The 10,212-nt window shown below is 37.3% G+C and overlaps 1 protein-coding gene across 1 annotated transcript; it reads left to right on the top strand.

Annotated features, from left to right (window-relative positions):
* The first annotated feature begins 37 nt into the window (after window positions 1–37).
* On the top strand, window positions 38–9,961 carry xrra1 (X-ray radiation resistance associated 1). The gene is made up of 17 exons (XM_058087643.1): window positions 38–96; window positions 171–304; window positions 365–436; window positions 515–587; window positions 660–757; window positions 834–985; window positions 1,507–1,602; window positions 2,155–2,264; window positions 2,495–2,532; window positions 2,599–2,670; window positions 2,746–2,875; window positions 2,933–3,051; window positions 3,296–3,427; window positions 4,835–4,958; window positions 5,078–5,193; window positions 5,309–5,376; window positions 5,461–9,961. The coding sequence occupies exons 2-17, from the start codon at window positions 188–190 to the stop codon at window positions 5,483–5,485; spliced, it is 1,542 nt and encodes a 513-aa protein (XP_057943626.1). The 5' UTR covers window positions 38–96; window positions 171–187; the 3' UTR covers window positions 5,486–9,961.
* The last annotated feature ends 251 nt before the right edge of the window (window positions 9,962–10,212 follow it).

Raw genomic sequence — 10,212 nt, 5'->3', positions numbered from 1 at the left:
ACTTTAACATGATTGCTTCTGTCTTTAAAAGTCAGCATGGATTATATTCTACTAAATGTTTTCCAACACGGACGTTAACTTGTCGAAAGGAAGAAGGTTGGTAAAATCAGTGTTGATAGACATCTTTCTTCCTGTGAAATGTTGTGAAATATGTTTCATATTTGCTATAGGTGGTTCTCATTGGCTGATGGCCTACAGAAAGGCAGAGGAGCACAGAAACATGACTTTGGATCGAAGACTTAAGAAGAGTATTAATAAAGAAAAGAGTTGCAAGAGATGTTATACCTTAGACAGAGATTTCCTGGTGAGCAATTTTGAAAAATGAATCTAATATTTTGGCACTGTTGGTAACAGTATTTTGCAGCTGCAGCATCATGGTGTTGCTGAGCCATCAGAACTGTGGACTGTCAACATCAGTGAGCTGGAGCTGAATAATGTAAGAACCTATTTGGATTGCTCTCGTGTTTTTTCTGTGTGTAAACATCGGTTAATGTTTGTTTTTTCCATTGCATAGGTCAAGGCAGAAGACCTCAAGGCGTTTAACAATGTAGCTTTGGTTGATGCATCCATTAACTCCCTCTCTTTAGGTGAGTCATCTCCACTCAGCAGTTCATTTGAAAAAGTCCTGATTTTACAGTGTCAACTGTGTTTTTCCGAAGGCTCTTTCAGCAGTTTTGTTTCGTTAAGAGAACTCAATCTGGCTGTCAATGGCCTTTGTCATGTCACATTTGATGGGGCAGACTTCCCTCATCTTCAGGTAAAAGATGGCCTCTATAAGTGTGATGGAATAGTTAAATGTCTTTGAAGTAATCACACGTGATTGTGTCTTTCAGGTGTTGGATTTGTCCTACAACTGTTTGTCAGCTGATGTTGTAGTTTCCTTCGGCAGACTTCCACTCCTCAAAGTTCTTCATCTGACAGGAAATGAGCTCTGTCATCTTCCTCCTCATCTTGGGGCACAGCAGCCTGACCCCCACTCTCATTTGTTAGTATTTTTAATGCCACACAAACATTGCAAATATGTCCTTAGAGGTGTGACAGTCCTTTTATATATGGTATTGATGCACCCATACGGGGACGGATTTAGTCATCTGGGGGCCCAAGGCATACCTCGTCTCTGGGGGTTGTCCCCATCCTTCTTTTTTTATTTTTATTTGGATTTTTATTAAATGTGAGTATGTCATTTAGGCCACTTTTTTCTGTTTTTTTCTGTTTGGTAATTACATATAGCTATGTATACCAACAAAACAATTTTAGATATTAATGTTTATCATTTACTAACAAGTGTGAATATGAGTAAATTCTACCATTTCCTGACCTAGATATATCTCAAAGGTCGAAATAATCATTATTTGTAAGTCCGCTCCTGCACCTACAAGCAGTGAGCATTTTTATAATATATTAAAATTGGCCAGCAGGGGGTGCACAAATGTCAGGCTGCATTCTGACTTTTGACTATATCTTATTTGTGCATTATGTTTATTCATGCTTTTATGCTTTGTACAGGTGCTGTGGAGATCAGTTTAACGCGCTGGAGGTCCTGATGCTTGATGATAACAAATTGTCCTCTGAGGTCTTCAGCAGCCTCTCAAACCTCAAGAGGTCATGATGTGGTTTGTGTTGTATGGCATTTCTCTGTTACTATTGGTTTATTTATTATTTCGGGCCATGTCCAACATTTAAATCAAAAGAAACAATTTGTACAAATTCACAAATAGAAATACAATGCAGTACCTGGAAACTCTGTATATTAGTATATTTTATTCCACATTTATTGGACTATTTCACTTCTCTTACTATCTATTAAGAATATATAATGATTGAATGTATTTACATCATATTCAATTATGCATTTTTAAAGGTTACTTATCCAAATCTTTTGATTTTAAGAGATTCCTACAAGACCTTATGAGTTTCTTAATCCACTACTTTAAGAAGTATGACGACTTGGCACCATTTGATTAAAAGGAACTTATAATAGCGCCCCACTGGGATACAATATCAAGTCCCTGAAATATCTATAAGATAGGCCTTCGTTAATATTCGGATTATTGTTTTTAGCTGTTGTGCTGAGAGAAAGGACACATTAGTAAATAAAATATTACTTTTTTGATGTAAACTGCATCAGTTTATAGCTTTTCTCTCCACTGACAGACTGAAGCACTTAAACCTCCAAAGGAACCGCATCACACAAATACCATATTTGAAACTGATGACGAGCTGCATCAAAACTATGCAGACTCCCAGTCAAGGAGAAAGACACAGTGAGTGTTGAGCTAACATTCCACATTTTACTCCTAACCTTTTATTATTTTTAAATGGAGCACTAATAGGTTGTGTTATATTGTATTTTTGTATACACATGGTTTAACCCTTTTATACAGTAAGTAACTCAATGGAAGCCCTTTTAGGCCCTATTGGAACTGCTACAGTGTGTTTGTTATTATTCTGTGTTTCATCATAACTCATAGTATCATAACTCCTTCCAATGCAGCCCTGGCCAAGCAGAAGAGTTTGAACACCATGTCACAGGTGGGGGACGTGTCCTTTCAGTTTTGAAATGTCTCTAATTGTTGTTTACATTGGATCTACGTAAAGGAGAGTGACTTCCTCAGAGAGTTGCTGTCACCTCTACCAGAGCTTCAGTTCCTTGATTTATCTCACAACAAGGTGCCTTCATGGAAATCCATGACACCATTTTAAATGGGGTTTATTTCCTCTCATCAATGTCTTAATCCTCCACAGATTGCCAAAGAGGAGGTGCTGCTGCCTGCGGCTGTTTTTCCAAAGCTTAGAGAAATCGATATTCGCTCCAACCCTATAACCACAAAGAAATGTGGTAAAAACAAAAATAATGTGTCAGGCGTTTCTAATGGTTCGAAGATCCATTTAAAGTATTTTATTGCTTGGAATAACTCAAGTTTCCGCACAGGAGACCCCCCTTTGCTGACATACTACCTTCAGGAGAAAATGGGAATAACAGTGACACGTAAAGATGTCTGCAGAGCTGCCAAGCATGGCCTCAGGATGTCTGCTTCTCCATATTGGAAGGTTATAATGTGTACAAACTGACCACAATATTAGGTGCAATGTAAACAGAAAAAAAATCTTCCTTTGCAAAGGCAAACCACAATTATCAGACTGAATGCCTCTTTCAGTCAATTCAAACATCAGGAGCATTATTATCTTTGGAAAGGTTGAATTTTGCATACCTAATGAAGTGGACAGTTCTCTAGAACATACCAATGAAAGCTGGTAATTTACAAAAATGGACTGTAAAATTGTGTCCTTGCAGGCAGTGGAGGTGTCAAACAAGCCTTTGTTGATGCATCAGCATTGTCCTGCTTTAATCCAGTCCAAGGAAGGAGCGGTGACAGTGAGGTCAAAGGGGAACCTCAACATAGATGGACACTTTTTTCAAACCGAGGTACAGTATGGACACCATTGTGTGATGTAGAGGTCTCCTATTATGTATGCAAAAGGGACTTTTTAATGATGACATGATATTGGCGTAGTACAGTCGTCTTTCGCCACTTTGCGGTTCGTCCCTCCTTCACTCTATTGCAGTTTTTCAAAAATTTGTGAATAAATTATTACTGTTTCGTGGGCAATTATGGTCTATTATTAGTCAAAATATATTGAAAGACAAGTCATATTTAGTATTCTGCTTAGTAGCTGTCGGTAATATTACACTGATGAGACACTACAACACTGTAAGTGAATGGAGTCAGCCATGGCTTATCCAACATGACATAATGAAAACAAGTTATCCTCCCATTTAGTGTGGAAGTGGTAAGCTTTTAGCTTCTTACTGTGTCCTCCCCCACTCCAATTGAAACCCTTATTGAGTTTAAAATAAATAAATTGGAGTTCAACTAGTTAGTTTAGTAACATGCTATGCTTAACTCATTCAGTCCCTGCCATTTTTCAAAAGACAACACCTTCAGTGTTGGCCATTTTAGAAGATTTTGATGGTGATTTTACATGGCACAGATAATATTTTGTTCTATGGCCATACAAACATCAGGAAAAAAAGTTTGTTTTTACCTTTTTTGTTCTTTAGTATTGAGCAGTAGAACATAGGTAAGTTTCAGGAAAATATCTGTTCCCGACTAAAAAAGGGAGAAAACCATTATACATTTCAAGCATAACTTTGACATAAATATTTTTGGTTTTGTGACAGCTCGAATATCTAATTATACCAACATAAAACTAATTTATTTACAAATACAATATCATCAAAATTGTAAAACATGTATAAATAGGTTGTTGGGATTGGGTAAAATGTATACATTTGCCCATGTTACTGAATGAGTTGAAGTGGCGGCCATCTCTTATGTCCCTGCAGCGATCCCGTAGCCTATGCATTACATTTGAGCATTGTGTTGTAAGCAAAAAATAAAAGGAGTGACTATAGGGGTGTTATTTCATGCCTACGGGGCTCTAATAATGTTAAAAACAGATTTAGAAAGTCATAAAAAGGTTTTTCTACTTTGACCACAGTAAATTAACCACAGTAAACGAGGGATGATTGTAGTGTCACTTCAGCATGTTTACAACCACCAAAGGTGAAAAAATCTGACATTTCCCTCGTGGGAGCTTATTAGCATTAAAGCCACAGACACACACACCAGTGTGTTCCCATTAGGGCTTACTGAAAACCCATTTAAACTGTCTAAATTACAAAACACTTCCAATACACAATTGTAGGACCATAAGTTATTGACCAGTAACATAATATGGGACCCCTAAATGAAAGATTGATGGCATAAATCAATCCAATGGGTTTAAAAAACATCATAGGGCTAACATGCTTTGCCATAACAATATTCAGGCAAACATCTCTGAAGATGACCAAACTTCCATGAGACACAAAGACAAGGCCACGCCTGAGAGATTTTCTCTCAGCAAAAAGAAGATTGATGCGAAATCAAATCCTGATGTGGTGCGGCCCGTTGGTGAGGACTGGCGGTTATTTTTACTCCACAGAATTTCTTCCAGGCCTAAAAATCTTGTTGGCTACACAATAGCACAATGGCCCCATGGTGAAGAGGAATGTTCATGTTCTTTTTAACAGGAATTCAAACAGCTGTTCAAATGCTGGAGAACACACTGAAGAATCTTAATATTTACAGAGACACCAAACCAAAACTTGATGGCATCCAGACGCCACACAGACAAAGACTTGAACGGGTTTGGATAGACTATATTCAATTCCCTCCAGATGCATGCTTCATAGTAGATTATTTTTATTTTAATGTCATTAATCTTAACATTTTATGATGTTAAAATCACCTTTTTTGCACAGATTAGGGAACTGACACCTTTGAGACCGAGACCTGGTGAACTGCAGGATGAGATGATCAAAGACTTAAGGTCAAGTACTTTTATGTGTGATAGTTACTGTGTTTTGGCATCCTTAACTCATGATATGAAATATGTTTGGGGGGGTTCGTACAGGCAGTGGCCAATGAAGAAGCATTGAAGAACACAAGGAGGCACTTGAGCTGCTGAGGGATTTGGAAACACAACACGAGCTCCTGGATAGGAAAGCAATGGAACAAGGAGTGAACAGAGAACAGATAAAGTGCTGTTGAGGATGAATCAGTCCGGGTGTAAAGCATCCAGGAACAAAGGTTTGGTCAGATTTCATGTTCAAACATGATTTTTTTTCCACCAGAATGAAAAAAATACTTATAGCACATAACTCATTTTACTCAAAAATACAGAAGCGGTTATTATTACTATTTGTATTTAATACTTAGTAGTAGTAGTAGTAGTAATAGTATTTTTCATTTGCATAGTTACAAAACTGCGGTGAGACCAACCATGTTGTTTGGTCTAGAGACAGTGCCACTGAAGAAAAGACAGGAAGCAGAACTGAAGGTAGCAGAGATGAGGATGCTGAGGTTCACATTGGGAGTGACCATGATGGATAGGATCAGGAGCGATTGATTTGCTGTGTCGACCCCTGAAGGAAAAAGCCGAAAGAGAAAGAAGAAGTAGTAATAGTGTTAATTACTCATAAAATTAGTATTTTTAGAATAATAATAATGACAACAATAATAACTTTATTGGTGCCTAAGAACAATTCTGTATTCCTTAAAACATAACACTATAGACATGTGCATGTATATATGTAAAAAAAAGAAGATAGGAAAATGTATATGTATATATACAGCTAAAATATACAAATATTTGCACTGTATACATTGTGCTTATATAAAGTACATACTATAATCTTATTATTAGTGTCGTCAAGTGTAGTGGTTTTCAAAGTGTGGCCTCGGGGCCATTTATAGCCCACAGCTGGACTTTTGTCATTACTCGGCACAGTCTAAAAATATGATTAAACCAGAAATGGAAAAAGGAGAAAATTTTCAAGGATAAAGATGAACCAGGAAGATAGTAAAGTCATAACATTAAGAGAAAAAATAACATGGAGTTGAATTTTTAAAGTTGCAATTTTTGGAAAGAGATTAGGATAGTAAAGTCACAGTAAAGAAAAAAGATTTAAAAAAATAAAAAAAAAGAAAGTTGAATTATTTGTAAAAAGATGTGTTTTTTATAAAGGAAAAATGATCCAAAATTTGAGAAAAGGTAACAAAGTTCATACTAATAATATACTTTGCAGGCTGTTTTTGTTGTTGTTTTTAAATGAAAAATATGGAGAAAAAAAAAAAGAAAAATATGCAAAAATAGTCCCCCCTTCCTTTGATTTTGTGGCCAAAGTCCTGGTATATTAATGCAATATTGCAGTTTTTCAGATCTAAAAAGTTATCTGAAATAATAAGTTACTAAATGCTCACTATACCAGTTGTTCTTTAACTGTATCTGGAAAAAGTCCAACAAACACTCCAACCCAGCAGTTATCGCCCAAACTAATGTAAGATGGTGATGTCACTATGACATCACCAAGGATACTTCCTGCTCCTGAGACAGTTTACACAATGTAACTGACTTCTCATGACCAGTAAACTGACCTGGATTTTCTGATGTGCATTCCTGGTTGTGATTATCAGTGGCAGGTTACAACAGCACCACAGAGTACCATCTGGTCCACAGCAGTCTGAACTTTGGGACCTCAAGACGTGAAAATTATCTCCTAATATAAGCACAGCTCGAAAAGACAAATTGCACAATCTGCATATATCCTTTATTAAGTCCATATGGCCGACCAAACTCTTTCCAGATGCTTCATTAACAAACATTGTCGAAGTTCAACCAAAATACTATTGCGGTTTATAAATGACGGTTTGTATGGGATGTTTGTGTTGAATAAATTGATGAGAATAGAAAAATACACTCTTGTGGAAAGGGCTGGAACAATGGTTAATAAATCACACACAGCATGGAAATTCTTAGACCGCAATGCCACCATGCCCCCTTGTGGGTGTGAGCAGCAGAAAGTGACGATCTCAGCACATATTTGTTTTACAGTGTAAAAAGATCATTCACAACGATTTGATGAGGTACTGGCTCACCTGTCCTGTACGAAAGGGGGTTTTTCAACCACAAGAGAAAATGATTTAGAGCTTTACATTATATGCTGCAGCTGACTTTTCATTCCTGTATGTTTGCAGGTAGATTCACTGGTTGACTTTCATTTATAAATGTATGCTTGGGCTCCTACCATCTTACATAATAGCATAGTAGCATTTATAGCCATTTTTAAGGGTACACTTGAACACTTAGCATTATTATGCTAGATTCTAGCATGTTAGCTGATGCCCGCCGTGGTGTAGTGGTTAGCGTTTTGGACTTTAGAGCGGATGCCCCGGGTTTGAATTGAAGCATCCGGAATTTAAAGATCCGCCGTGGTGAATCCATAATCAGGAAAAAGCCAAAAGAAACAAAACAAATAACATTAGTGTGTAAGCATTGCTAGCTTATTCTAGATGTTAGCATGCTAACATTAACATGTTAGCATATCAACATTTTTTTTACGATTTTCATGAAAACTTAAGCAGACAAATATCGTCATGCTAGGTGTTAGCATGCTAACCTTAGCATGTTAACACCTAGCATGATGATATATGATATACATATATATGATGATATATATATATCATAGCATGATGATCATGCTAACATAATTCTACTAACATTTTTAGCATTTACAGAGATAGGCACTTTATACAACCACTTATTATGCTAGGTGTTAGCAAGTCTTTCACCAAATGGAGGTGTATTTTCATGGTTATGGATGCTAAACATGCACATAAAATAAATGTATTACTAGAATTTATGGTGTACATCAGAATATGGGGGGAACTACGGTGGTTGGCGACGGTCTGCGTTCTCAGAATGCTTTTCTCGTTTGTCAAATGCATCCAGTACTGTCTGTCACATACATGCATAAATCCCAACAACAGTACACTCTGCACTCTCAGAAAATGTACTAAGAGTCCTAAGAGTCAGAACAGAGTTAGGTAAGACAGCATTCCAATACGCTGCACCCTTTGCATGGAATGATCTGCAAAACAACTTAAACTTATCTCAACTTGTTTCATTAGGAGAATTTAAAGCTATTTTAAAGGAACGGGAAATGAATGGGCTTGCCTACTGATTGTTGACTGTGAATGTTGTATTGTACGTTGTCAATGTCTAGATTTTTAATCACAATTAAGCCAATTCCACCTCTCCTTACGTGTTCCTTCATCTCAATTATGAGAAGGAAAGAGGACTCGCGCTCCAATTTCGGTTTATGAATTGTATTGACAATAAATCAAAAAGAAAAGAATGGCAATGTCTCTTAAGCCTCCACACCAGAAGAGAAATTGCTCCTGACTGATGGCGCCTTTTGCGTTTGTACTTTGACCATTGGCGCCAGTGTACCTCAAGCTAGTCTATTGCTTGACGAAGCTTGTGTGACGCAAGCAGGTGATAGCTGGAGCTTTCACTGACACGATGACATTTTTTCCTCCACATAGAACATACTTTGCCAGATTGTCTCATGGTCTAGCCTTGGCTGCTGGTGCCGGCTTCAATGAAGGTCAATGAAGTGTAGGTCAGCCACTAACCAAACAGTCAGACACCACTTTTGGCTGTGACAGAACGAGATGTCATCAACGCCGCTCATGAATCCACTGCCAAGTGACCTCGCTCAAGTGCAACACACTCGTGGAACTTTTTCCACATCAGAACACGAGGCCATGACTGACACTGTCTCTCTGCGGGCATGTGTTTAAAACCTTTAAAGAAAATCAGGGGCCATGACATGTATCCTGTTATTGTCCATGATCGCTCAGCACAGAGGGAGTGCAAAAAAACCCAGCAACTCTGAAGTATTTGTGATGGAGTATAAACACTGCAGAGTGCAGGAATCAGCTATGAAAGCAAACAGGACTTAATTACCTTTTAATGCAATTTGCTGCAGTGCATACACATGCAGTGCTTCACTTACACTTGAGCACATCTTGCAGCAGTGGAGGGAGAAAATATTTCATTCATTTTGAGTGCATTCAACTCACTGATGATGGCATCACGACCCAACAATTTGCACAAACAGTGTTAATTACCTCTGCCATGCGCAAGCGCAGTGGTTATGTTTTTGCTGTCTGTGTTCAAAATAACTTAAAAAGTTCTGAATGGATTTGGATGAAATTTTCAGGAATTGCCGGATATAACTGATTATATTTTGTTGGTGATTAAAGGATTTTTTGAACATTGCAAGATAGGACCACTTTTGGCATTTGTGCGTATAACAGGTCAGGGTACTTGTTTGAGACATTTTGCCCTACCCAGTACATTTCTAGGTGTCAGCATGCTAACATTAGCATGATAGCATGCTAACATTAATATACTCCCATTTTTTATATTTTCATGGGTAGACAGATATATAAACACCACTATCATCCTTTGTGTTAGCATGCTAACTTTAGCATATTACCACTACTAACATGCTAATATTAGCATAGTAAAGTTTTTAGCCACTTTTATGGCCATTAGCCATTTTTTTAACACTTAGCATTATTACGCTAGATTATAACACGTTAACATTAGCCTGTTAGCATTGCTATCTTATTTTAGGTGTTAGCATGCTAACATTGACATGTTAGTATATCATAAGTTTTTAAGATTTTCAAGAATATAAACTTAAGCAGACACATGTGAGATGTTAGCATGCTAAGGTTAGCATGCTAACATAATCATACTAACATTTTTAGCACTTACAGAGTTAGGCACTTATACAACCACTAACTATGCTAG

The sequence above is a fragment of the Doryrhamphus excisus genome, chromosome 11 (assembly GCF_030265055.1).
Source record: "Doryrhamphus excisus isolate RoL2022-K1 chromosome 11, RoL_Dexc_1.0, whole genome shotgun sequence".
Classification (NCBI taxonomy): Eukaryota; Metazoa; Chordata; class Actinopteri; order Syngnathiformes; family Syngnathidae; genus Doryrhamphus; species Doryrhamphus excisus.
The sequence above is the reverse complement of the archived record's forward strand: the minus strand, read 5'-3'. Positions and strand labels throughout refer to the sequence as shown.

Excerpts from the sequence above, each read along its gene's own strand:
- xrra1 (XM_058087643.1), top strand. The coding sequence starts at position 188 with ATGGCCTACAGAAAGGCAGAGGAGCACAGAAACATGACTTTGGATCGA. Across the intron at positions 986-1,506 it reads CCTGACCCCCACTCTCATTT|GTGCTGTGGAGATCAGTTTA; the intron begins GTTAGTATTTTT and ends TGCTTTGTACAG. Across the intron at positions 3,428-4,834 it reads GACACTTTTTTCAAACCGAG|GCAAACATCTCTGAAGATGA; the intron begins GTACAGTATGGA and ends AACAATATTCAG.